Source organism: Thunnus maccoyii, chromosome 6 (genome assembly GCF_910596095.1).
Source record: "Thunnus maccoyii chromosome 6, fThuMac1.1, whole genome shotgun sequence".
Lineage (NCBI taxonomy): Eukaryota > Metazoa > Chordata > Actinopteri > Scombriformes > Scombridae > Thunnus > Thunnus maccoyii.
This window is the reverse complement of record NC_056538.1, coordinates 27,306,624-27,331,468: the sequence shown is the minus strand read 5'-3', so window position 1 is coordinate 27,331,468 and position 24,845 is coordinate 27,306,624. Positions and strand designations below refer to the sequence as shown.

General features: G+C 39.7%; 1 protein-coding gene across 2 annotated transcripts in view; it reads right to left on the bottom strand.

Moving 5' to 3' along the window:
* Nucleotides 1–2,434: 2,434 nt before the first annotated feature.
* The window catches only part of gab2 (GRB2-associated binding protein 2), a 37,451-nt gene continuing 15,040 nt past the window's right edge, over nucleotides 2,435–24,845 (bottom strand). Inside the window, exons 2-10 of one of the 2 annotated variants that reach the window (XM_042414663.1) lie at nucleotides 23,094–23,394; nucleotides 9,818–10,046; nucleotides 7,100–7,692; nucleotides 6,257–6,354; nucleotides 5,793–6,072; nucleotides 5,544–5,634; nucleotides 5,293–5,395; nucleotides 5,039–5,161; nucleotides 2,435–4,926 (exon numbers count right to left, since the gene is read on the bottom strand). In XM_042414663.1, the coding sequence (XP_042270597.1) occupies nucleotides 4,783–4,926; nucleotides 5,039–5,161; nucleotides 5,293–5,395; nucleotides 5,544–5,634; nucleotides 5,793–6,072; nucleotides 6,257–6,354; nucleotides 7,100–7,692; nucleotides 9,818–10,046; nucleotides 23,094–23,394 (1,962 nt within the window). In that variant the 3' untranslated portion in view covers nucleotides 2,435–4,782. The remainder of the gene's footprint in view (nucleotides 4,927–5,038; nucleotides 5,162–5,292; nucleotides 5,396–5,543; nucleotides 5,635–5,792; nucleotides 6,073–6,256; nucleotides 6,355–7,099; nucleotides 7,693–9,817; nucleotides 10,047–23,093; nucleotides 23,395–24,845) is intronic. The other variant, XM_042414664.1, reaches the window with a different exon arrangement.

Genomic DNA, 24,845 nt, shown 5'->3' with positions numbered 1-24,845 from the left:
CTACTACTAACTGGCCTCAACTGACAGTCTTGAAGCCACTCGGCAATAACTGCAGCCCAGACTTTAATTTAATTGCGTATGGCTGAGGCGAATGTACATGACAGCTCATATTAGTAGTTGGGGATCACCTTCTGCTTAGTCTAAAAGAGTCATGAGGTTATCATTATCATGAGCACACAAGGATGACAATGGGTGATGTTCTAGACAGCCGACAGGAATACTTAAAAGCTCCTTAAATTCATGACTTATACACTCTCTGAGATACTCTGTTGGTAAATAATGTTTAAGTCCTTTGAGCTACAATATAATAATTAATTGCATAATTTCATTGCAGAGATCACTTCACGCTTTGTGGAATTTGTTTAGTCGAGCAGGATTACTACAGGACAGCGGACTGTAAAATTGTAGTAAGGCATGATAGACTAAGATCTTACTGCTCTGATGAGAAATTAAGATCTCTGGAATGCAAAAATGCTGTTGTGCATGGATGTAGAAGCCTGCTGGAATTCAACACGCCCAGTGGATTATATGTTGTCATACAAAAACTCCAGAAATCCAGAGCTCCCATCATGTAACACTTGTAAAAGTTTACTAACCTTTAACTTCACAAAGACACACATTGCTTACAGAAGAATTTTAGAAGGATGTCCTTATGGATCATAAGAATTTATAATGAGCGAATCCATTATCACTGGTATTGTGTAGAAATGCATTTCTAGATACTATTGAAAGTGTCTTCTCTAAGGAAGAAAATAAATTATGATCAAATGTTTGTTAACATCCCTACTTTCAATAGTAAAGCATACTAGGGTGAAGGTTTTGGGTCCCATCTTGATAATGAGATGTGGCGAAATGCAAAGAAAATTACATGCTCTAACAAATCCTATGAGACTCAATATAAGATTATTCACAGATCACATGTAACCCCAGCTATGCGATGTAGATATGATCCTATGTGCTCTGCATTATGTCCGAAATATAAAAATAGCTGTAGTACATATAGTCATTTTATGCGGTCGTGCCCTGAAATTGCAATTTTTTGGCTATCAGTCCAAAACGAGATTAAGAAAATATTTGGGGATAGATATACCTCTAATCCACATCACTTCGTACTGGGATTAGACTCTAATTATGAACGCAGGTACAGGTACATTCTTAGAATTGCTGCATGCTGCATGTCTCATAATATTACAGAAATGGCTTGACGAAGAGCCCCTTGATATTTTAGTGTGGTATCAAAAACTCATGTCCATTATTTTGCCATTGGAGAGACTATCACATGTTAAGAGGTACTCTTGAGGAGTTTGTCAGGCACTGGTCCCCAGTAGCAATGCACCTGAAAGAGGATTGGTCAAGAATGATAAGTATGGGGGTAATAAATTTATCAGAATATACAAACACTTCTTGTAAACTCACCGGGTTGTGACTATTGCCAGTTGTGTTTTATTTATTTATTTATGTGTCAGTGTTTGCCCTTGTGTTGTGGTTTTCCGTATGTCTTGTCTTAAGTGTAGGTCTTTGCATTGTATCATTTTGTTACTGTTGAAAATAAAAAAATATATATATCGAACAAGAAGAAATGCATTTCTTATTCTGCTACCCATAGTAAGTACAGACCAATAAACATAAGGCCAATAAAGTACCAGTAGCACATCGTTGATTTTTTAATACACTTTTCTTTTTTTTTAGCTGCTCCTCTTAGTCAATGAGACGACTAATCCATCATTACGGTCTTGTTTGACTCATAAACCGGGAAATAACATTAATCATTGGTCATTACTGGAAAATGATCAGTCATACCTTAAAGCACAATAACATTCTCGTAATTAATTAAGTCCTAGAGATGAAGAGATTCTCTGAAACTATTTACATTTCCAGATGTATTTTATTTATAAGTAACAATATGTTAAATGTAACATTTCCAATTTTGGTCTAAATGCTGTTTTGTTCATCTTTCTGTGTACTATGAATACATTTATGGAAGCAATCAATACTTTTCAATATACAGGCAAAAATACTGGTTATTGGATATTCCAGTCTTATTCTACTGGTATGTGTATCAACTTTCCAAAAGCCATGTGGGTAGATCCTTCAAACAAAGCAACATTAGCTTGTCATCTAATACTATTTCAGTGCTAATGGATGCAGGGGCTGTTCTACACAACAGGGGGCAGCAGACATTCAACCTGTGAGTATTGCAGTGCAAACCAAGAATGTGTTGGTGAGAGACCAGAAATGGTGTCACGGCTTCCAAGAAACAGTGTTTTGGTTTATATTTAAAGAGGAACATTAACACCAAACTTTCACTTCTTGATTTATTCTATGTCCACAGTTTAAGTCTACCATACTACAGGAATAACAAAGTCTTGTATTCTTGTGTATCCCAAATGAACTGTACCACATTACCATCACACTGGCATCATTTGTCATATTGCTTCACAAAATCAAGACAATTTGCATACATCAATGTTAGTAGAGAGAAGGTTTCCTTGTTTGGTTGTTGTTTTTTTTTCCTCTTTACAATTATCAACTGCAAAACACACAATAAATTAATAAATTAACACACAAGCAATCTGCAAATGCTTTACAGTAGTAGCAATAACAGTGGTTAAAAAAATGATCTCTACTAGTACAGTACGTCAACCCAGTGACAGTCTGACAGTAGATCTGAGCAATGTTTTCCATCTCGCCCAGTCTGGCTGTCATTTAACATACTAAAAATCACAATCTACCACAATACATACACAGCTCTTCTGCTTACAACAGGTCTCTCTAGATAATAAATTACACATCCATTTCACTTCAGAGAGTGACAGGGAGACGGGCTTTTCTTCAGTCTTTTTTTTTTTTTTCTCTCTCGTTTTCTTTTTGTGAATCACAGTTCAGCCGGGAAGGGCATGCCAGTGCAACTCAAACTGCCAGCCTACCCATTTTATGTATGGATCATAAAAAAATCAATCTGGGAATTCAAAAAGGAATAAAATGCACACGGTAATAAACCTAGCTTAATTTGGCTTACCCCATCACTTGCTCACACTTATCAGTAAAAAATAATGATAAAAAGAATACAAAAAGCAGTAAAAATGGTAGAAAAACATTAAGAAGTAAATCTTAATGAAATCATCAATAATACCATCTTGCACTGCATGGCCACACTAGTCATATTAAGATCAAAGAGGGATTCACCCTTCAGTGGTTCCAGCCCACAATGAAATACTGGACTTAAGTTGAACTACAAACTGATCATTCAGTTGTCCAAAATACATTATGGCTCTTCCTTGAGTAAAATTATGAATAATTAAATTTCTCCAAGGCAAAATTTACACTCTAAACTGAAATGAAAATGTAAGGCAATTCAAACAAATACAGAAGTTTAGGAAATTAAGAAAACATTCTTTACTCAACTATTTTTAAGTGACTATGATCACTGGCAAATCTTCATGGCAGGTTGCTTTTGCAAGAATAGCACAACGTTAAATTACTGTAGTGCACTTATTTTTTGTCAGACAAGTGCATCAAATTTCTAACAGTCATCAAGATGCACTGCAAATATGTCATTCTATTAATAATTTACATACAGGAAACAAGTATTCTTCAGAGACGTAGCTGTAGTGCGTGGCATATCAAAGACCAAAGACACAGATCAGTGAATGGTTGAATTCTGGAAAACATAAATATGCTATTCTCCTTCTACTTAGCTTGTATTTATGGTCTGTCGAGATAGAGAGAGATAAAGAAGAGGAGAGAGAGAGAGATAGAGAGAACATATCTGAACTTCTTGAAAAGCACACATCCTGTTTTATTTTTTCCTTCCTCCTACTCAATAATTTTCTTGGTCAGTTCACATTTACAATGAAATGTATTAGAATATTACCTGAAGTGAATTGACCACTGAGGTCGAACCAACAAACACAAGATGCTTCTTCTTCTCATCTGTCTGTTTTCTTCATTCTGTACATCTGGACGTTTACTGACTTTGTACCTGCATTGAAATAATTGGCCTGCCATCCAGCCTGACAGCTTTTAAATATCGTTTGGGCTCATACTTAATTGAAACTGAGGCAACAGTCATGTATAGTTATCATTAGGGCTTCTGACACGGGCCTTTACATATTTGTAAGCCTGTATTTTTTCCTCCTTCCTCTTACCAGACATGCACTGCTAAGCTGAAATGATTGCCTGCAGTGAAAATAATCTCTTTACTGCTTCTGCAAGACTCAGCACAAATGATAGATTGAAGTGAAAAGAGAAAATCTGCCTGCATGCCAAAATTAGAGTGCATTCCTGAGACCAGTAAGCGTACTCGTACAGTATCTTAATATGGTTATCGACCAGTTAGCCTCTGCTACTCTTTTGAATGGCAGCAATTGGGTTAATTACCTGCTAGATGCAAACTGTTGCAGAGCAGGTGGGCGGGACAGCTTTGATGAAACACTTGCAATTTACAGTATAAAGGATGGATCGATGAGTTAGAATGATATTTTTCATACACACTATCAATTGTCCGTACAATGTTATAACCGTTTGTATGAAGAGCTTTGGCAGGGCGCTTCACCTGTAAGGCCTGATATCCTGTATGTTAGCAGTGCACTGTAATAATAATCATAGAGAACAGGCATAGGATAGGTTATGGCTTTTTGTCCAATTATTTCAGTCTTAAACAAGCCCAACCAGTATTCACAGTGATGATAGAAACATGATACTGGAGATGCTTGACTTAAGATTGGAATTTGTTTGTTTTTGTTGTCTTTTTTCATCTTTTTTTTTTTTTACAGGTCAGTGTCAGGACTTGACCCCCTTGGCAGGTTCAGTAGACTGCCGCACATCGGTCCACTCCTGCATGGTGCTCTGCAGGGCTTGGGTCTTCTCCTTGTCGACCTGCACATAGTCCACCTTCTCATCAGAGGTCACAGAGGATGTAGAGGGCTGTGGAACGATAAATAAGGCAGGAGTGAGACTCTGGCCTGGTGGAAGACTGCACTGTTGTTGAAATAAGACCAAATGCTGAAATAAATGAGGTCTACAATCATCTGTTTACTTTTCTGTGAGGGCTGGGTGACCCAGGCTGGAAGTCCAGCGCCAGGTAGTCCACGTTGCCGCATTTCCTAGGGGCCGGGCTGCTGGTGCCACTCACGGCTGGGGAGGTAGACGCTGGGTTCTGCTAATGGGGACAGGAGGGAGGTTTCATTTACACAGGGTGCAGTGAGTAAGTGTAGCGCACAAACAAGTAGATCATTAAAACAAAGAACACAATGTGCTCTCCTGATTTCTCCTGCAGCTACTGGGACTTACCATAGCCACATAATTCTCCTCGCTGTCTGCAGAGTCGGTGCTGGTGATGCTTTGTGTGGAGATAGGACGACAATGCTGGGAGGACATGGAGTTCATAGCAGCCCTGAAGCAAAGCAGACAGGACTGTGAGTGCTTCTACCTTCTGACCTCAGGCAAAAACAGAATACAACACCAATCTGTACAATCAAACTGTGTGTGTGAGTGTGAGTGGCCTTGGGTAACCTAGCTTGAATGACTGATATCAGACTCACATGGGCCGTGTCCAGGACATGGTGACTGGGCTCTTAAATGGCAGCTCATCAATGATCCCATTGTTCTTCAAATCAAGAGGTGTTGGCTTCGCTGTGGAAAACAAGAGCAGACTCTGTCAACAAAAATCATTGTCATATTAAAACAATAAACAATGTAGTCTCTAGAGCTGATTTGAGGCCAAAATGGCGATTAAAAAAGGAAAACCCATTTGTTCAGATCAGTGAAAACTCTGTTGTCAAAAAACTCACATTTTCGGTTAGGTTTGAGGTTGCGGTTGATGGGTGGCGGTGTGACATCACTGAGACGGCTGGGCCGGTGACACAGGGATGCGCTGCTCCCCTTACGGGCAGGTAATGTTGCAGAGAATCCTGGGAAATCAAAGTGATGTGGCCCAGGGCTCATAGGGATGTAGATATTCTTAGGACTGTCAGCTTGGGCAGCGCTGAGTGGCGAGGAGCCAGGATTCATGGGCACATAGTTGTCATCTGAGTTGCCGCTGTCTGAGCGAGTCAGAGGGGTTTTGGTTCTCTGGTGTCAACAGAGACAGAGGGCACATGACTGTCTTAGACATTCTCAGCTCAATATTGCATGAAAAATGCAGCACTCAGTTGGAATAAGTAGAAATGCCTTTTTCTATCTCTGCAGTTTATGACTTTGCTCTGACAGTATCTGACTGAAGAGGGAGTGCAGTTAAAGGGAAAGAGTGACTCACCAGATAGGAACTGAACCCATCATTGACAGACTCCACCGACTGGCCCGAGCTGTTGAAATGGATGGGACGGTGATGGCTGTTAGTTTCAAAGGAGGAGCCTGTGGAGAGAGCCGAGGAGTGAAATCAATATTAACCACTGCCTTAAACTCTAAAAGGAAAAAAAAAATCTCCTCAAGTGAAATAGTACAATGACAAACCTACATGAGTCAGATATTGTACAATAATCGTTGCAACAGAACCTGATTTAAGCAAAAAGGCTTGACATTTCAAGGAGTAAATGCATGTTTCTAAAGGAACAAACAGAATGGGAATGATATTTGATTAAATGCTTCATTGGGTTATAATTAGTCTTTGTGGCACAGGTGTGTGAACAGCCTGTAGCCTCACAAACAAGGGTCACAGGTCAATTCTTGTTATGGCCTGAGCATGAGCTTGGCAAAGCAGAGAACACAGCATACTGAGAGGCCATGCATTGTGTCTGTGAGTGCTTTTTTTTAATTGCTTATCAGCCTGGAACGAGGCATTCTGGAGCAGGCTGTATGGCTTGAATTTCATTAGCGTCTCAACAGAACAGTGTCTGCTAGACTGGCCCCTTTGTTTCTGCTCAGCTGCTAGCGTTAAATCAGTAAAATGAGAGATAGCGGAAGAGGGAAAGAGTGAGAGAAAGAGGGGGTGGAAGAGGAAGTGCAAAGTCACTGCAATACCACAAGAGGATAGACTGATCAAGTCAAACTTTCATTTGAAAACAGGAAATAGGTGAATTGTGTGGCTACATGAGTCAACTGAGATTGTGCTCAAAGATGAATGTTGAAGCAGTTAAACCACTGGTTGCAGTCATTGTACCTCTGTGTAGCCTGATGTTCTCGACAGCAGGGAGAGTATTCCTGCGTGGGATGACTGACACTGCAGGAGTCACCTCTCCATTCTGGCTTCCTACTGACTGGGGACTCCCCCACTGCCCCTCTGACCCCTGGCTAGGTTTAGGGGGCCTTGGAGGAGGAGCACAGGAGGTCTCAGAGCTGGAAGGAGTCAAGGCATTGTGATTCTTATCAAACGTCCGGGGTATTTGATAGAAGGAGCCAGGTGGCGTAGGAAGGTCGTAATTGTCAGTTGGACGCTCATTGCTGTGCATGGCGAGGGCATTGCAGGGTGTTTTGAAGGTGTAAACCTCCTCATTTTCTAGCTCCGGCTCACCTAGACCGCTGTGAGCCGGTGCCTCAGAACTGTAACCCCGCGGGAGTACGTAACAGGCCTCCTGGGAAGAGTCATCATGCACCGGTAACTGGTGTTTTCCTGGCTTGGGGAGGCTGTAGAAACCATGCAGCTGAGCACCCATGCCGTTTAGACAGTGGGAAAAGCCATGGGAGAGTTTCTGCACCGCAGAGTCACTACCCATAAACAGATTGCTTCGTGTGGCTTGGGAGAAACTGGCACTCCTGCAACAAATAAACAGACACATACTCATATACACTTTATATGTATACCATCCACAGTGCCTAAAAGCTCTATCATAGACAGACATCTGTCTCATACTTTAATACCAGGCTTTCTCAAAAAGTGGTTGACAAACACCTATTCTTACAGTGGCATTTAACAAGACATTAGTGTAATTACCCAGATAGCCACTAGATGGCACCATAGCACTTCAGAAGAATGCTCTATAGCAAAGCATACATTTAAAAAAACAACATACCTCTGCATCAGTACCCAGTGAGTACCTACGGCATATGCAATCAATTTTAGTATTTTTAACATTTCTTTCATAAGCTGATTTGTTTTCATGTTTTCCAGCATTCCAGTTGACATGTTGACATATTAAGAGGAAAAATGCTATGCCTTTCCCACAGTTGCTCAGCCTCTGTTAGGCACCCTAGGGACATGCCTCATTTATTCTGGCTCCTTTGTAGGACTTGACCTTGAGTGCCAAATAGAGCAACCCTACAGCTTAGACATTTCTAGTCAGTTAGCTGAGTAATGGCCCGACTGAGTTGGCCAATGCAAAGATGAGATATTCTCAATGAGTTGTTACTAATCTCTATTAAAGAGATTTTATGCATACGTGTTAGCTACACTGCAGGTCTCTAATGGTTATATTCAATCTTCATTATAAATGTAAAAAAATTTAAATGAGTAATGCATCATTGTAATACAATTAATATTGACATAACATTTTACTTTCTTTGACTCCATTCTTTTAATGTCAAATGGTATGCTGTGTTTCATCAATTCCTCTTTTCTGTCTCCTCAGGATTTCAATCATCAGTCAATAATTTTGTTCATCACTCTGCCTTCCATCATTGTGACTGCATGGGGGCTTTTTACATAGGTTCATTCATACCACTAGTGATCAGACTAGTGGAGTCTTATTCTGACATGAATCATACCCCACCACCAGATGCCTGTCTTAATTAGCAGACCCACGGAGCAGACGCGAGTGAGGGAGTGACAGAAATATCTGCATAAAGCTGATGAGATGGATTGTGAGGTTTGATTTCCTGGGTTTCACAGAGGTCCAACACAGCAGATTTATGTGCACATCGTGTGGCTGAGAGGGCAGTTCTACCCTGGGCGAGTCTAAACCTATAGGGGTGATGAATTGCAGCCTCAACCTCATTGATCATCTGCTGTGCCGGCTATCTGCTGAACGGCATCATTATTAAAGCTGCCTTTTGATTCTTGGAAGCGAACATGATGGCAGCAGGAGCTGAGGGGAATGTTAATGGAAAACTCAGGAGTGCATTTAATATAAACACTTGATCCTTTTGTTCTCCTGCTCAGAATATAGCAGAGATAGGCATACTCATCCATATGCTGTACATAGTTACTCTATTATTTTAGTAGTATCTTGACTTGTACATATTTTGGTACTCTTAGTGTTTAAATGTTTAATCCGCAAATTGTTTTAACACTAGTCTGCTGTATGATGATTTACAGGTTTTTGCATTAATGTGATAAAATACCTTTATTTTTCTGGTATTTAATACACTGGATTAACCAAAAATAGATGTTTCCATCTGACTATTTTCTGTACACATGATTATTGATATTGTGAAATGAAATTACATACAGTAAACTGCGTTAGAAAATTCAATCAAAATACCCCATCCACACCTATCGCTATAGCATTATATAATTTTAAATGAAATATCAAAAATAAATTTTAGTAAATAAATTAGTTTGTTTATAGATATTTTTGGCTTCTGGACTTAGACTTACCTGCCACACCCAGACAAACATTTGTTCAAGATTATCATGAATTATCTTAATACTCATCTTAAACTAATAGTTAGTTTAGAATACTGTTATATAATAAAAGCTAGAATAACACATTTTTTATTGGCACTTCCTCAATCAGAGCTCACGTACAAGACATTATAATCTTTCCACAATGCTTTATTGCACACACATGCACGCAAGGCAGTTGGATAATTTTCCCTCCGTAACAGTAGTTTTAACCCTTAGGGGCTTCTAAGCTGAGGAAGCGCTGTAAACCTGTATGTTGACCTGCATTAACGGATAACAGGAAACTGACACAGGACGCCTGAGGGTCGTGACCTTTACCGTGCACTCTCCGTCTTCCTGCTCATGCACTGGTGGAGGAGGAGGTAGTCCTGGGGTGCACTGTTGGACAGGGAGCTGTGGTGTGTGTGGCGCACAGGCACATCAAAGGTGAAGAGAACTGGCTGGCTGGAGTGGATGGGGGCAGACGACTTGCGTTCTCCGGACAGAGGAGCCAAAGGAGTGGTGACATCTGCTCCGACAGAACGAGGCATATGGTGTAACCTGCCATCTGCAGACAGAAGAAACTGGAGTTATTGATTGTTTAACTCACATAGGTTTTTTTCCCCCCCAAAACCTATATTAGGCTTTGTCTTGAGAATATAGCAGTAGTTCTCTTTGAGACTTGAGTCTGTGCAGCATGTCAGATTGGACATGCTCCGCAGTCTCACGCTGTGGACAATTAGCCAAGTAACCATCCCTTAAACACTTTCCTTTTGTTGTCACAATCCTTGAAGTCAAAGGACAGTGTGTAATTCATTTGAGGGTTTTAAGCCTTTACATGACCTTGCCTTGCATGGAGTCTTGTATTTAGTAGCTTTCAGTCTGCTCTCTAATCAATAGAGAAGAGGGATCTGTCTCAAGGGAGGAGAGAAAACAGTATCCTTCTGCTTTTTTGGGCTGCAGGGTGTGAGTGGTTCAACAGCACATGATCCAAGATATCCTTTTTGACCAGGGTCAGTGTGCTTTGTTTGATTTTATTGAGCTGACCATTGTTTTGCACAGTGGGACTGTGTGAACAACATGGCCTTACAGTTTTATTGTTTCTGTGTGACAGCACTGATATCTACATTGAAAGGCTTAAAAGAAAAAGACAAAGCTGAAATGGAGATGCTGCAAATAGACTGGGCAGGAGGCCAAAATGAGGAGGCGCAAACTGAGCTGTAGGAGTAGAGAGTGGGCGGCCCACTGATCCATCGACCCATCGCGCTGTGTGCAACAAAAGCTGATGGGAGAGAGGAAAAAAATTCCACGAATCATCTTGCGTGTAAACGGCAAGCATTTCTCCATTGTAGATTCCAAGGATCTCACTGATGCTATAAGTCAATGTAAATCCTCCACCAGCCACCCTTGATCCACTTCCAGCATCCTTTTTTAAATCTGTTTTTAATTTTTTAACAGATGATATATTGTCAGTAGTAAACTGCTGTCTCTAGACTGGTATTTTTCCTCCCTACATGAAAACTGCTGCTATTAGTCCACTTCTAAAAAGGAATAACCTGGACCCAATTGCACAAAGCAAATATAGGCCAATCTCCAACCTCATCTCATTGAGTAAAACTATTGAGAAGGTTGTATATCAGTAACTGAACAGCTATCTTATGGATAATAATATATATGATAAATTCCAGTCTGGCTTCAGCATGTTTCATAGCATGGAAACTGCTCTTTTAAAAGTTGTTAATAACATGAGGCTCAACAGTAATGATAAAAAACTTCAGTCTTAATACTCCTTGACCTAAACTCAGCATTTGACACAGCCGGATCATGGGATCCTGGTGGATAGGCTAAGAAACTGGATGGGTCTGTCTGACACGGTTCGCCAGTCATTTGAATCCTATCTGCATAAACGGGATGTCATTGTCACACTTGGAGACTTCCACTCCAACAATTACAATTAAGTGTGTGGGGTGCCTCAGGGCTCCATCCTTGGTCCGTTCCTTTTTAACCTATATATGCTTTCCCTTGGCCACAGTGTCAGCAGACAATTAGCTACCATAATTATGCTGATGACATGCAGCTTCTCATCTCACTATGCTCTGATGACTTGAACCCCATAAACTCCCTACTCAACTCTGGAAGAAATTAACCACTGGTTTGCTGCTGTAAACTTCCTTCAGCTGAGCAGGGAGAAAACTGAGATTTTGGTTGCGGGTGCTTAAGCCCAGAGGCAGCTGGTCTGTGGGTACCTGGAATCTAGATCATTAAAAACAAGTGTACAGATTAAAAACCTAGGAGTAATGTAATCATGGACGGCAAACTTAGTTTTCGGGATCATATCAACAGCATCAGCAAGGTCACCTTTTATCAACTACCTCAAAAATCAGAGGCTTTCTTTCCCAGTCTAGCTCAGAGAAACTCATGCATGTATTTGTCATGAGCAGGCTGGATTATTGCAATTTCCTGTGTATGGGTCTTCCAACCAAAACAATCCATAGATTGCAACTTATTGAGAACTCAGCCGCATGAGTTTTAACCAAAAAATCAGACCACATAACTCCAGCCCCCCGAAAACCTTCATTGGCTACCTATTGTCATCAGAATACAATTCAAAATTCTCCTCTTGGTGTACAAAGCACTTAATGGTCTGGCTCTAAAGTACATATCAGACATGCTATCAGTATACAATCCTAGCAGATCTCTCAGATCACAAAGTGGCAATCTCCTCCACGTGTCTAGAGCATTATCAAAGTCTGATGAGATAGCATTTAGCATTTATGCATCTAAATAATGGAACAGTTTATCTGCTAATCTTAGACTTGCTCCAACAGTGTTCTTTTAAAAGCAAATTAGAGACCTTCCTATTCAGTTGAGCATTTTCTTGAAGGAACTCACAGTATATGTATGTATGTATGTATGTATGTTTGTATGTATGTGTGTATGTATGTGCATGAATGTATGGATGTATTGTATGTATGTTTGTGTATATAAGCACATTTTTGCGGTTTCATTTTATTATGTAAAGCACTTTGAATTGCCTTTGTATGAGATAGTGCCATACAAAACAACAACAAAATTTGAATCTAATTGAATATTTTTCCTGAAACTAACCTCTCTCTCTCACTTTATGGCAAGTGCAAGATTTTAAATGATCATATTTATAAAAAACAATCTCAAACTGGGGCTTCAAGTAATGATTGTTTTCATTATCAATTAATCATAAAATTCAACTAATGAATACCTATCAACTAATCATCTGATTTAAATCTGAATCTGAAAAGTAACTTTCAGCCACTTTTTGCTTTTTTCTAACAGACACACATGCCTTTTCTCTTTCTCCCACCATCCTCTTCCTTCTCTATCAGACCTTTACAAAGCGTCTCAGGGGTCAAACTGTTCTTTAAGAAGTGGACAATGTTCTGTGAGTCATGATGTGAGCTAACCGTACAGAGGGACCACAGCCACTGTGAAAACCAGAAAACACACACAAATGTAGTGTGTGAGCCAGCGTGTAGGCTTGTGGGGTGGTTGAAGGGCGGGGTATTCTGGAGCCCATTTAGCTGAATGAGGTCACATCCATGCCTGAGGGGGAAAAGGCCTCTGCTGTGGGGTCTCCAGGCCAGTGGACATCAGTGAGTTGCCCGGGCCCACAGCCACACAGGCAGGGACTCCCCCCAGTGATCCTCAATTACACCATTGTTCTGAGTGATTCCACTCTCCCTAGGCTGGTTAGGCATCATCTCCTTTCTCCACAAAAAGCTTTGTAAAAGCTTTCATCCAGTGCGGTGAGTACTAGGCCCACTAACATGGGTAGATATATTGATTTGTTGTAGAAAGACAGTTCCTCCCCCCTGCCAGAGTGCAGAGCTGCATGGAAAAATACAAGCAGGCTTGATGACATTAACGCAGAGGAGACAACAAAACTTCAAAACTAAAAAGCAAAATGTAATCTCATTAATTTATATGGGGTGTGTGCATATAAGCATGCTATTCTGTGTGCCCTAAATGATTTTTGATTAAGTGCTGCACATGCCTGTCAGAATCAGAATGAGATGAAAGACGACTGATCCAGTCTGCTGGTGGAATAGCCTACATGGCTCATCACTGACACTAATGGGTCTGATGATGTATGTTACCACTGGGAAGCAATTCCATCAAGTCAGTAGAACCATAACACAGAAATAGAGAAAAGAGCAGAAAATAAAAACACTGAAGCTTTCCCCTTGGTGCCTCTAGTAATATTTCCTCTACTGGCTAATGTACTGTGGCACTCAATATTAGGTGGTAAAATGTTGATTAACTAAAGTGAGAAATAATTCATTATATTACATCTTACCAAAAAAGTAATAAGACTAGGAGGGACTGCCCCGAGTAAAATAAAAGCTAATTATAGTTAATACAGTTATGAGCCTGATGTCATTACCAGAAACTATTTTCTCTAAAACTAAGCTGAAAACTCAACATCAAACAAGCAGTTAAAAGGGACAAAGCATTCTTCCCATGACATTCCTCAGCTTGAAACAAACATAAGACTATCAACAGAAATGCACTAAAAGACCCTTTTGGTTGGTGAACAACATATGGCTATTCTGGGTCAAAGAGCACCTAAGTTCATGAGCAATTTTCCAATTATGCTCTATAATACATCACCTACTGTCTCATCTGCTCTGTGGCCATAATCTAATAGAAGCCGGCTGCTTGTCTCAGGGGGCCAAAATTAGAACCCTGCTAGATCACTAAGGACAAGAACGTCTTTGTAGGGTGCTCATTTCCTCTCAGTCTGACCAGAATTAGTGGAGGACATATGATAATCTAATCTGAAATTAGATATAAAAATAGAAAATACCACTGACCTATTGAATTTCATGAAAGGGCGTCTGATAGACGCATGGACGTAGAGGAAGTATTTCAATTCTCTCAATACAGCAGTTGCATGCTGTTATCAAGATTGCAATCACCCCTTAAATATTCCATAAAAGATAATGATCAAAGGTGCATGCTGTACAACTGCCTTCATTTTGATAACAAAAAAAAAAAAATGCAATTTCCTTAATGGTTTCACAAGAGATTGCACTTAAAAATATGGCCTCTGGGCTGAGACAGCTACAGTGAGTGTTGCAAATTAACCTCAGGTTGTCAAGGCTCTGCAGGGTGGCCTGGTGGTGGTGGGGGAGACCATCTTGTGACAGAAAGGTCAGGCAATAGGTTTGATCCCCCATGGGTCCTGTCACAGTGTCCTTGAGAGAGGCCTATACCTGCTCACTCAGTGCAAGTTAACCTGGTAAAGAGCATATAGAGTATATTGACACATTATCTGTTGTTCTGCATAGATCAGCTGGACCAGTGGCTCTTTGACGCAACACTGTGTTCTGGTAATCCACATAGTGGAGGCCATTTGCATGTATGGTTAGTGGGGGGTTGGGAGCTATCCATGATACTGACATAACTGGATAAAGGAGATGCAAGCTGCAGCAGATATGGGTTAGGTACACACTGAGGAGAGCACTGGGGGAGTATGACGCCCCACAGGAAGAGGGAAAATGGCGTTCTCTGCTCTGCTTGTGAGCCTGAAATGAACAAAGTGACATGGCTGTTTCATTCTTACTAGAAAACAGCTCAAAAGAGTATTAAGCAGAGCAGACACACAGAAGCATTCCCTGATCACATTACTCCCCTGTGCCTGCCCGCACCACAGCATCATGTGAGCACCGCCCATCGACCACACTGCGTCATCAATTTGCCTCAAAACGCTGGACTGATCAATCACCTAAAAGGCTCAGGCTTGTCTGGGCCAATGAATTACAGAGTTTGGCGAAAGTTTAAAACAGCAGCTCATTTTCAACAGTGTGACCTAATTTCTGCAAGGAGATGGGTGGATAAATACTGCAGCTGTGCAACAGTAGGGTGGACACAGATGAAAAGTCAAGACAATTTTCTGTGGATGTTGAGTGTTGATTTTCATTCTCTCATTGGAAAAAGACTTATCTGGAAAGGGCTGTGCTGCTGCCTGCAGTCAACTAAGCCAAAAACAAAAGGATAATTTACTCTGACAATATGGTGCATTACAGAACTAGCTTGGTGTGGAAACACAGAAGTCATAATAAATGGAGAATACTTGTATTCTCTCGACTACAATATACACTGTACAAATGTAGTCAGGATGCTCTATAAGCCTCGACCTGTATGATATATTTAGGATAAAGTGTAATGTGGGAGAAGACATGGGCAGGATACTAGAGGACCAGACTGGTTTACAATCACTCCAATAAACCTGCATTTTCTCAGGGTAAATATATTAGATTCTGAGTCTTTTCTCTGTGATTATATTTACATGCAGCCTGGTAATGTGGTGACAGTGCTGGCCACAGTTGAGTTGCCTAACACAAGAACCCTGATCAGACCCAGGTTACCTTTTGGGAAAAAAGATAATTGACTTCCAGTTAAGCAATGTATTTGTATTGTACAGTTTGTAGTGGAAAATGTCTATCAAATGTCCATCGGTAAACAATCTACAACACAGATATGTTAATGATGATGATCATTTGAGCTGATGGCAACTTAAAGATGAAAAATGACAAAAATACTAACAGAATCTGTAAACCCACATGAAAGATTATTACACAAATAGACAGCGGACAACATATATTCTATACTGAAAAGAAAATATAGGTAAACAGTGATTCATGTTAGAAATTTATGTATGTAGCATTAAATCATCTAAACCAGAAACTGCATTTCCCAGCAGAATTTAAAAATTCTGATTTTACAGACTATTTTTACTCATAACAACAACAATTAAAGCTAAAAACTATCGTGATTTTATAACATTACACAACTGCTTGTGTAATTTTGTTCTGTCACATTTGGTGAAATTCTTGCCCTTGTGAGGGAAGTTTATGTGTTGCCAACAGCGGTCACATTTTAACTAACTTGTCTGAGGCACAGCCACTGTTGAAGAGAAAAGCAAACAATGACCACAACTTTACTATCTTACAAAGTAGGTTCCTCTTTAATCATTGTCTGCAAGTCTAGATTTCACATAGTACGTGTGAAGGAAGTTTTGAGAAGACAATATTTTCTCAATTGTGACTTTTTATTTTGGAAACTAGCAACCAAGATGAGATTTGTCATCAGCTGATTAATATCACAGCTCTACATGTAGACATATCAAGTAGACATGTTTTTAAGCCATACTGACATGTGCAGCTGCAGTCAACAAATCATCAATCTGGCTCCATGACTGTGGTTTAATGTGAAGTCCCTGTGAAAGATTCTGTTTGCATAAATCTAATCTCTTTTCAATGTCTATTTGTCAAAAACTGCTGACGCTGCTATTGGAAATGCTGATTTTGTAGTTATTCTTTTTTCCATTTCTCACCATCTTAAGGGTAACAGTTAAACTGAAAAACAATAAAAAAGACTTTTTTATTTTTTCCAAGGGGCAGCCAGGGAAACAGACAAAATGAAGAGGAGGAAAACAAAACAGAGTGGGAGCTGTCCTGCAAAGATGGAACAAAAATGCAAAAAAAAAAAAAAAAAGAAAAAAAAAAAAAAAGGGAACTGCTGACAAGTAAAAACCTCATCTCTTAGTTGAGATTATCCACGTCTCGGAGTTCAAACAGCCAGGAGAGAGCAGAACAAAGCCCATGATTGACGGGATGATGTTCCATTCATTAGATTGTGCTCGGGGGTGGGTCTCCCTGGGTGCAGACACACACCACACACCCAGCTATCAGTATCTGATAACAACAGCGCTCATCCACAGATTGAGAGAACTAGCAAAACTCAGTGTGTACGTGTCTGTGTAAGGCAATCAGAACTGCTATAATGACTGGTGACTAATATACACTGCTGTCCCGTTGTTTGAGGACAGTTTGCTTTTTTGGTTGTCAACATTTGTTAAATAACAAGCACAACTGTACCCACATCTACTTCCTCAGCTGTTGACTTAAAAGGATTTTTTTTAATAAAACAAAATGCATCACTAAACCTATACATTATTCACACTTTGGACACTCTAAACATTACACACGCACAGTCTTCAGGATTACATTATTTTTTTACATACAGAACAGCCCTTTTCTTTGATGATGTTGATGATCAGTGTGCACAGTGCATTCTCAAGTGTCTTGTTTCCAGCAATGCTTCAAAAGCTGCTAGTGATATTGTGGGATGCATGGCAATGGCAGCAACAGCAAACCGTCCTCGTCCAGCCAGCTCTGTGGCAGCAGAAACCTGACCTTCCAGTGCCATGGAGTCTCATTATTTCAACAAAAATCAATGCCGACGAAGGGCACTTTGGGAGGAGGAAGAGGCAGACGTGCATGTGTGGAGAGAGTGAGAAGCCAAAGGAGAGGGAATGTGTGTGTTTGTATTTATGTACTACATGTACGTGCATAGACAGTATGTGTCCAATATGTTGTACGCAATGGGGATGAATATAATTTAGTGTTGAAAAATTTTATTTCAAAATGTCTACATCAACTTATCTTTGCAAAAATAATCTTCTGCTTACTCTGGACAATCCACAAACATCACTGTAAACAGTTTTAACAGGAACTACTTTCTGCTGAACAAAAATCTATATAAATCTGTTGACAGCGTGTTCTGTGGATTATCAAGAAGCAACAAAGACACAATGAGTTTGGTGATCCTTTTCCTCTAGCAACAACAACAGGTTGACTTTTTAGTCTTTAAATATATTGAAATATCTCGAAACTATTGGATGGATTGCTGTGAAATTTGGTACACACTCATACTCCCCAGAGGATGAATGCTAAAAAGCTCCTGACTTTTCATCTACCACCATCATATTTTGTCCAACACTGTCTAAATACCTGCAAAACTCATGACAATCCAACTTTGTGTTTAGTGATAATTTGCAAATGTTTGCATTCTAACACAGTAAAACCAACGCAGTAAATATAGTAAATACCGTACCTGCTAAACATCAACATGCTAGCATCATCATTGTGGGCATGTTAGAATGCTAATATGAGCACGTAGCTCAAATGCAACCTCACAGTAGTCTTGTTTCCTTGCTTTGAGGAGCACAAACAAAATTACGCCCACCTCCTTTGTATTGGGGTCATGAAGGCAGAAGTTTCAGAGACAGACATCTGTATATATATATATATATATATATGTATATATATACATATATATTTACATTTTTTATTAAACCTTTAAGAAATAAAACATTTGCAAAACAAATGTCCAAAGTAAATTTGTCAAAGTAGCGTTTCAGAACCTATAATGATGAATGAGTAACAACACCAAAAACATTAGTAGAAATATAACAGAGAGAGAGAGAGAGGGAGAGAGAGAGAGACAGAAACAGAAACAAAATGAGACATAATGAAAGACAGAAAGAGAGAGTTGCTTTTAAGAGTTGTGTAACAATGAGCGCCTGTCATGTGCTGCCCTTGGCCAACCTTCCTCACAGTCCCAAGAGGCAGCTCTCCACTGGTAGCAGAGCCCAACCCTGACTGCTAAAAAGGTACATTCAGATCAAGGTGCTGATATAACTGATGCAACACTTCAATACTACTGAAGACGTATTCAAGAAAATACAAAAACAAGAAAACTCAAAGGCATTTTCTTTCAGCATGTCAGAGTTTGTTTAAAAGGTCTGATACGACTATGCCATGACAATAAAGGCATTTTAATTGAAAGAGAGTTCCTGGGAGTTTTCTTGTATTTTTATATCTACATGTATTCCTATTCAAAGAGTACCTCAAACAAACTCAATTTGAGTCCAGGAAGTGCTCCTACCCAAACATTTTTTGACTCTTTCAGACTTCTTAGTGTCTAGCTATGCCTTATTTATCCCTTCCACGATAATTTTAGACTTTTCATTGGCACTGCAGTTGAACTAGAACAACTATGACACTGTATACAGTATGTAACGTCATGACTGCACAGTGTACACAATCAATATGAACCTCAGACACTAAGGCTGATGTGTCTTGCTGGTTATGTCTGGCCCCGTATGAAAACAAGCACGCTATCTGCACAACTTGTTATTTGTGTTTCTTCTGTTTGTCTCTGTGTGCTTGTGTAACTTCCATTAGAGGAACTAACGTCTCAGTTTTTTTTTTGTTTTGTTTTTTTTTCCAACCCTGGTTTGTTTTCTCTCGGAAAGGGAATTCCCAGTCTGTTAGGTGACACACTGGCTCATATCTGCAGCTGTCTGCCAGGAGGAAAACCCACAAAATATCTTTACTGCTAAAAGATGTGTATACACAGACATCCTCTGTTATCTCCAATTACCATCCGTATATCTGAGTCACCTCTTGAACCTACAATCACAAAACTCACAAGTACAAGATTGCGTATCAACTGATGAGAGTTCAACATGTAAAACAACTGTTAATGTGTCACTGGTGAGACTTCTGAGAGCGCTATGTGGGCTCATAGATCGAGATCTGAGATGTTGCGAGAGGAAAACCGATGCAGGTCATCAGGTTGTGTCAAGTCTGCCCTCTTCCCACACACACACACTGTATCTCTGTCTAACACACATTCACACTGACATCAACTTCAGCTTCAATACACCCTTTTGTTGACAGGCAGTCTCTGCTAATGTGACTGGGCAAAAGTATTTTCCAAATATGCTGAGAATTTCCACATGGCAAGATTGTGTTATCAAACATGGAATTTGTTGCCATGTGAATGCAGTAACCAGGAAGCTATCTTTGTTTTTCACACAAATGTACACTGCTTTGATAAATTTGTTTTAGACAACACACAAAACAGAAAACCAATCAACAAAAAAATGTGGCAATCAATTAATCCTTCAAGTTACTCATCAATAAAAATGTTAAAAACGCTTGCTGGCCTTTTTGTAACTATTCAGTACAATCCAGACTACCTACAGCTTTAACCAGCATAACCATAATTACTGTTAGGTTACTTTTGAGGATAGAGGATGTATGGTGTACAAATTGTAAAACACTTTGAGGCAATGTTGTAACTTATGATTTTGGGCTACATAAATAAAACTTACTTGATGAGAAATATGACTGATTCTTGTAATAATCACAATGTATGTATGTATCATACAACAGGTAGTTTCACCTGAGCAGTCTGATCTTTCTTCTTCTAGTGGAAAAACACTAGCTACTACTACACAAGGCCAGTGTTGATGAAAACAGTTTAGAAAGAGGTGAGAATTTGTTTCCACTGCCACCCTGACAACAACTTGTTACCAAAGTGAGCAAGCAAGAGTTATTCAGAGGAAGAGAAAGATGATCTGCATAAGTCAACAACCTGTTCCTAGGAAAATACGCTTACCTGAAATGCCTCTTATGCAAAGTTGGTTTTACAAGGAAGGGTCGTGTTATGTGGACTGATCTTAAGATATGTTTGTGTGTGTGTGTGTGTGTGTGTGTGTGTGTGTGTGTGTGTTTCAGATCAAGAGATAGATTAGAAAACAAGATGGAGAAAGATCTACCTTTGTTTATTAGTGAACAAACACACTCAGCTAGTAGGTCTATAATTTCAGAGCAGCATGGGTCAGGCTAAGACTTGCCAAAAATGTATATACATATTAAATAATTTATATAATTTAACTCATTACCCCACTAAAGATCCATGGCTGCTGCTCCCAATAAATTTCTGTGCTTTTCAACTAACTTAAGACAGTGGTGATGATGTAATAGGGAACCAGTTGTAAATTGATGCCCTTGGGAAGTGGATAAATGAAAGATTAAAAAGATTAACATTTACAATAACGTTTTCTCAGAATGTTATGTTCACAATTTAAATATACACACAAAATCTAAAATAAATGATATATATATATATATATAGAGAGAGAGAGAGAGGTCTTATAACAGAGGTTTATATAGTTGCATAACATTTTCCAAAAACATATTTTTATGCTTGACTACAGCATTGGAACACATGAAGAGGTGTTAGTTTTGGTTTGTAATAATAGTCAAAATCAGTCATTGTTTCTCTGAAAATTACAGCCCTCTGGCACAAATAATGCTGAAAATTATAATTTTGCTTAGAAGAAGCTGCGAGTGGAGACTAAGCTAGCACAAAGAGGGATGCTAAATAATTCTTACTTACACTTATAATTTGCTACTCACTAAAACAGAGTATGGAAAATGCATTTGGATGAACACAGAGAGATCACAGTTTATGAGAAAGATTTTCTCAGAAACAGGAAATAAACATTTAAGTGAAAACAGAGAAGAGTTACATGACCAGCCTGTAACTGTATGATGTTTACAGTAAAGGGACTGCAATCACTAACCCAGCTGTCATGACATAAACCCTCTGATTACTCCAACCCTATTCTAACAGCCACACCCCACTGGCTACAGCTGATACAGTTTGAGATTCATAACATGACCTCACTAATAATTAAACTTGGACCAAGGAGATCCCCTTATGATGTGAGCATTATTACACTCTCCACAGCTGTTTTTTTATTCCACACCTGGATATATTGTATTTTACAGATGATCAACCATGTGCACAACGATTAACGTCCACCAGCTGCCAGATGGCGGGAAAACAACAGCATGAGCGCAATCTGGACGGGTAGGATTAAGAGTACGAGAGGGGCTTTTTCACAAACTCTGGTGAAACATACACTACTGAATTTATGTGGTCAATTGCTCACATATGGCAGAGAGATACATTAATGTTGCAACGGCTCAACCCTGAGCGATCGTGAACTATAATAACAGTAGCTGCAGACACCAGAGTTTAGAGGCATTTATATTTCTTTCTTTACTTTTAAGTCATCACTTCATATGTGCAGTAGTTTTGTTTTTTTTAATGGTTAGAGATAATAGCAGAGTGTAATTTAGGTAATTAAGGCAAACCTATGGCACAACAGTGAAAGGATTGGACCAGACAGAAGTGATTTTATATAAGAACATGAATGCATAAAAATGCTATTATAAACATGTCTTGTCTGATGAGTGCTTTTATCCAACATGCTTTATGGCGCCACTAGTAGATTCATTTTTTTTATTACTGGTAGCCCCAGAGGGAAAATTCCCTTGCTTGTACAAAAGATCTAAAACAGTAGCTGTAGCAAATACACAAAACTGAACCTCTGTATCTGCTCGAAACTTTAAAAAATTGCCATATACAGAATAATATTTTTTCATTACTCTGGTGGCAGAGATCAGAACCTATCATTAACAAAACAAATGAAGTGTAAAATCAATACCTCTCCCAGACAATGTGCTCATTTATTTGGCAGGGATGTTTCTATGTCTCTCTCTCTCTCAAATAACAAAGATGGAAAAAACACATTGCCTATGATATCATGTGGCTGAATCTCTGCTGCTTGATGTTTGTGAAAACTAAGATGCAAGCAGTTCTAGATGACACAAGAAAACACAGGGGGCGACTAATAAAAGGGTCAACTGACTAAGTCATTAATTGAATAATCATTTCAGCATTAAATAATGTAATACTAATAAGAAAGTTTATTTTATTATCATCATTATTATTATACTGAATAGTTGGGTCAACCATTTGAGATGTTTTTAAGAAGTCAGTTCATTGAGAGAAAAGGTAAAAAGGGAGAAAGATAAACAGAAACAGTGGCAGAGTGATAGAGCAGCAAAGAAAGGACACGGTTCCCTACCATGGTTGTCGTCCGACTGGTTGAACCCACACAGCTGGCAGATAGAGCGGACCCACTTGTTCATCTCCTCCTCAGTCTCAGCCACGAGATAAAAGGTGCGGTCTGAAGTCTTTATGTCAAACACAAAACTGTCCTGGAACTCCTTCCTCTTAAAGGTCAGGCCAGCATCCACCTGCTCACAGCAGTGCAGGTCAATGACCCGGATGGGTTTCTTGGAGTGGTCGTTCTTGTAGTACTCAAGAACATCGGGGTCACCACTCATGCGGCCGCTGCGAAGTATGAACCACCGTTTCTTCCATGCCTGGAAAATAAGATTGAAAGGTAAGAACATGACCTCAATACATAAAAAGAAAATAGCCTGTACAGCAAAACCACACCTGTGTTGATAGAGAAACTTTATATTTCAAAGTTAAAATATTGTTTTTAATAAAAGTAACACATTTTAAATAATCAACAGTTATAGAGATTCAGTTTGATTTCATACTGTATGCCATACAGAATGTTGCCACAGCAAAACACTCAACAGCTGGACTTCGATTGTGGTGTTATCTGTTGATCAAACAGACTTCAGACAAACTTAAGTCTGCTTGCTTACTAGGTTACTGTGCTTTAGCATGCATGTGGTTGTGTGTGGTTTCTGTGTGTGTTGGAGGCTGTGGTGGAGGAGCGAGGGGAGGCAGCAGGTGTTTACTGCCTCCCAACGTATTTCCTGTGCTGATATCCTTCCGAGAGCAAAGAGAAAAGCAGAGCTCCTCCATGACAGTGTCACTACAAGACTGCAGGCTCCACCCACCTCTAGAACTGGTGAATGACACTGCTTCCATCCAGTCGAAATCAAGAGCCACATTTGCATGCGATCATGTCACTGACTGGAACTGGAATTTCCTTGCAAAGTGTAAATAAACATCTCTGGTCATAAACCACATGAAAGGCAACATAAGTGAACCAATAATGACGCAAGAGCAAGAAACCTACGATGTAACGTGCTGATTTCACACCATTAACACCATTGTTGTATTTGTCAACTGGAAAAGCATAAAGGAAGAACAGTGGCCTTGATTACAATATCTCCATACGTTTTCCCAGTAGCTGTCTTAAAGGGACTCTGTGTTCTTTGTGCTCAGAGACACAAGGGGAAGATAGACCAGGAAGGGAAAGGGGGTGTGAGGGGGGGTTAGGGGGGTTTTTGGACATTTGCCAGTGATACACTTCCGCTAGGCAATGTCTCTCACATGCAGGCTGCTGACACACAAGATCCTGCAGGCCCCCTCTCACTCCCTTAACACAGACACTGCCGCAAGGCTAACTGCTGACCCCTGCCACCCTCCCGAACCAGACTGACACCATACAGATGCACAAACTCACACACAGGGCAGAAAATGAATCACACTGCATCTCTCTTGTACTTTTCTGAAAGGTGTTCCTAAGCTCCTCTAGGAAAATGCACACAAAATGTTCTTACTTGCTTTTTAAAAAAAATTAATGATGGCTGAATTACATTTAGCTGCTTTGGTTTTAGGATCCTGGTATTGTGCATACTGGCTCACTGTCACAGTATCATCTCTTACTGGGACACTTGAATAACCATTGCTTCTTTTTTAAACTATAAAAACTATAGGTTTTTTCCCAAGAAATTGGTCAGTGGTAAACTCCGCTGCCCAACCATGTCTCTACTTTTCTCAATTTGTTAAGAATAAATAAGTAAATAAAAAAAAATATTGTGACAGTCTATTTTAATTAATAACATTGACA